Below are 1872 nucleotides of genomic sequence, written 5' to 3'. Positions count from 1 at the left end.
GGCAGGACGGGGGGGCTGCAGAGGGGGGAGGGGGTCTCTCTCCTCCAGCTGCTGTCACGCTAACGCTTCTCCCTTCATCATCTCAGGTCTAACATTCAACGGCCCCGCCTCCGCCAAACCCACCGCTGACATCAGCGCCAAGCAGACCAATGGCTCCACCCCGAGCCCGACTCAAAGCTCGAGCTCCTGCAGCAGCAGCAGCAGTGTCGGCAACAAGGAGTACAGCCGGCAGCTCACCGCTCTCAACTGCTCCGTGCGGGACTGGATCACCAAGCACGTGAACGACAACCCGCTGTGCGATCTCAACCCCATCTTCAGGGATTACGAGCGCCACCTGGCCAGCATCGAGCGCCAGTATGGAGCCGGATCTGCCGACGGGGGCTCTGAGGAGAAGAAGCAGGGAGGGTTGCTGCCAACCACGGCCACCCCTCCTCCTCCTCCCTCGTCCTCCTCCTCAGCAGCTCCAGCCGCCGCCGCCGCTTTGTTCTCCTTTGGCAAAAGCACGACAGAAGACTCGACCCGGGACAAAACCGCCACCGCCGCTCCAGTCAACGCCGGCGTCACGTTTAACTTCGGTCAGAAGGTGGACAGCTCGGTCCTCGGCTCCTTAGGGTCCAAATCGACTCCCCCCAGCTTCTCCTTCTCCTCCAGCGCCTCCTCCAGCCAGACCTCCCTGTTTGGAGCTCCCGGAGCTGCTGCGCCGCTGTCCTTCAGCGGGACCAAGTCCGAGGACGCCCGGCCCGCAGGTACGCCGCCACGAAAATATTCTAACGTCCTCAAATGTAGAGAGGAAGCTCAGAGACTCAAATCTGTCTTGTGTCACAGGAAGTATGAAGAGCCAATTAATCAATAATCTGCCACTTTGATTAATCACTTTAGAGCTGCAGCCATTAATTCATTTAAAGATTTCAATCAATTATTTTGATAAAAAATTGTTTCAGTAAAAAAAAAATAAAAATGTTTTCCTACTTTCTGATAGTAAGTTAAATATTTGGGTTTTGACTGTCGGTCTCGCGGCTGTCGCGACGTCACTTCAGATCTGGAAAACTGCGATCTGCGTTTTTATTACGTAATTGAGACGTTAAATGTCAAATGATAAAATTCACATTATCAGTTTTTTTCGGGGGGTTCATTAAATGTCAGAAGTTAAAAATATGCGACACGAGTCCAAATAGGCGTCTTTAAATGTTGTTTTTTCTTAAGCTGTAATAACAACTGATGATCGATTAATCGATCATTAAAATTTGAATCAGCACTGAAGTGATAAAACCGATCACCTGTTCCAGATGTTTTTTTTTTGTTGAATAACTGTCAGGCACGTTAAAAATATGCGAAACACGTTTCCAGAGTCAGACGTCGTCCTCAAACGTCTGTTTTTTTAAGAAATAATTACAGTTAATTGATGATGATGATCAAATAAATCGGTCGTTAAAAATGTAATCAAACCTGAAATGTAATCGATTAGTCAGCGTATATACAGTTTGTTGCTGTGAGCTTTGATTGAGGAAAAATAGCATTTGTTATTGTCGAGATAAATGTTTTTCAGTCATGATTAATTGATTAATCGATAGTTAAATTCATAGAAGCTGTTTGATTTGTAACCCTGCTTGTTTGATATGAAGATATGTATCTTGTTTTTTTTACTGTTGGACGGTTTTGAATTATTTGGGTTTTGCGACTGTCGGTCGCTCGAAGCCATCATGACGCCACTTTGAGATCTGAAAGATTTCGATTTCATAACGTGATTGGGACATAAACGAATGATAAAACTAATCATCCATTATCGATTTTTTGGGGGGTTCGTTAAATGTCAGAAGTTAAAAATATGTGAAACGATTTTCCAAAATTATATCTTCAAATGACTGTTTTTTT

The 1872-nt window shown here is 45.6% G+C and overlaps 1 protein-coding gene across 1 annotated transcript; it reads left to right on the top strand.

The window, feature by feature from the left end:
- Positions 1-86: 86 nt before the first annotated feature.
- On the top strand, positions 87-746 carry LOC121965343 (nuclear pore complex protein Nup50-like; the record flags this gene model as incomplete). Its single annotated transcript, XM_042515500.1, has 1 exon — positions 87-746. A coding segment is annotated over one exon (660 nt), but the record flags the coding sequence as incomplete, so codon positions are not given.
- Positions 747-1872: the final 1126 nt, after the last annotated feature.

Source organism: Plectropomus leopardus, unplaced genomic scaffold (genome assembly GCF_008729295.1).
Source record: "Plectropomus leopardus isolate mb unplaced genomic scaffold, YSFRI_Pleo_2.0 unplaced_scaffold19682, whole genome shotgun sequence".
Taxonomy (NCBI): Eukaryota; Metazoa; Chordata; class Actinopteri; order Perciformes; family Serranidae; genus Plectropomus; species Plectropomus leopardus.
Note: the sequence above shows the minus strand (reverse complement) of the source record. Positions and strands in the feature narration are given on the sequence as shown.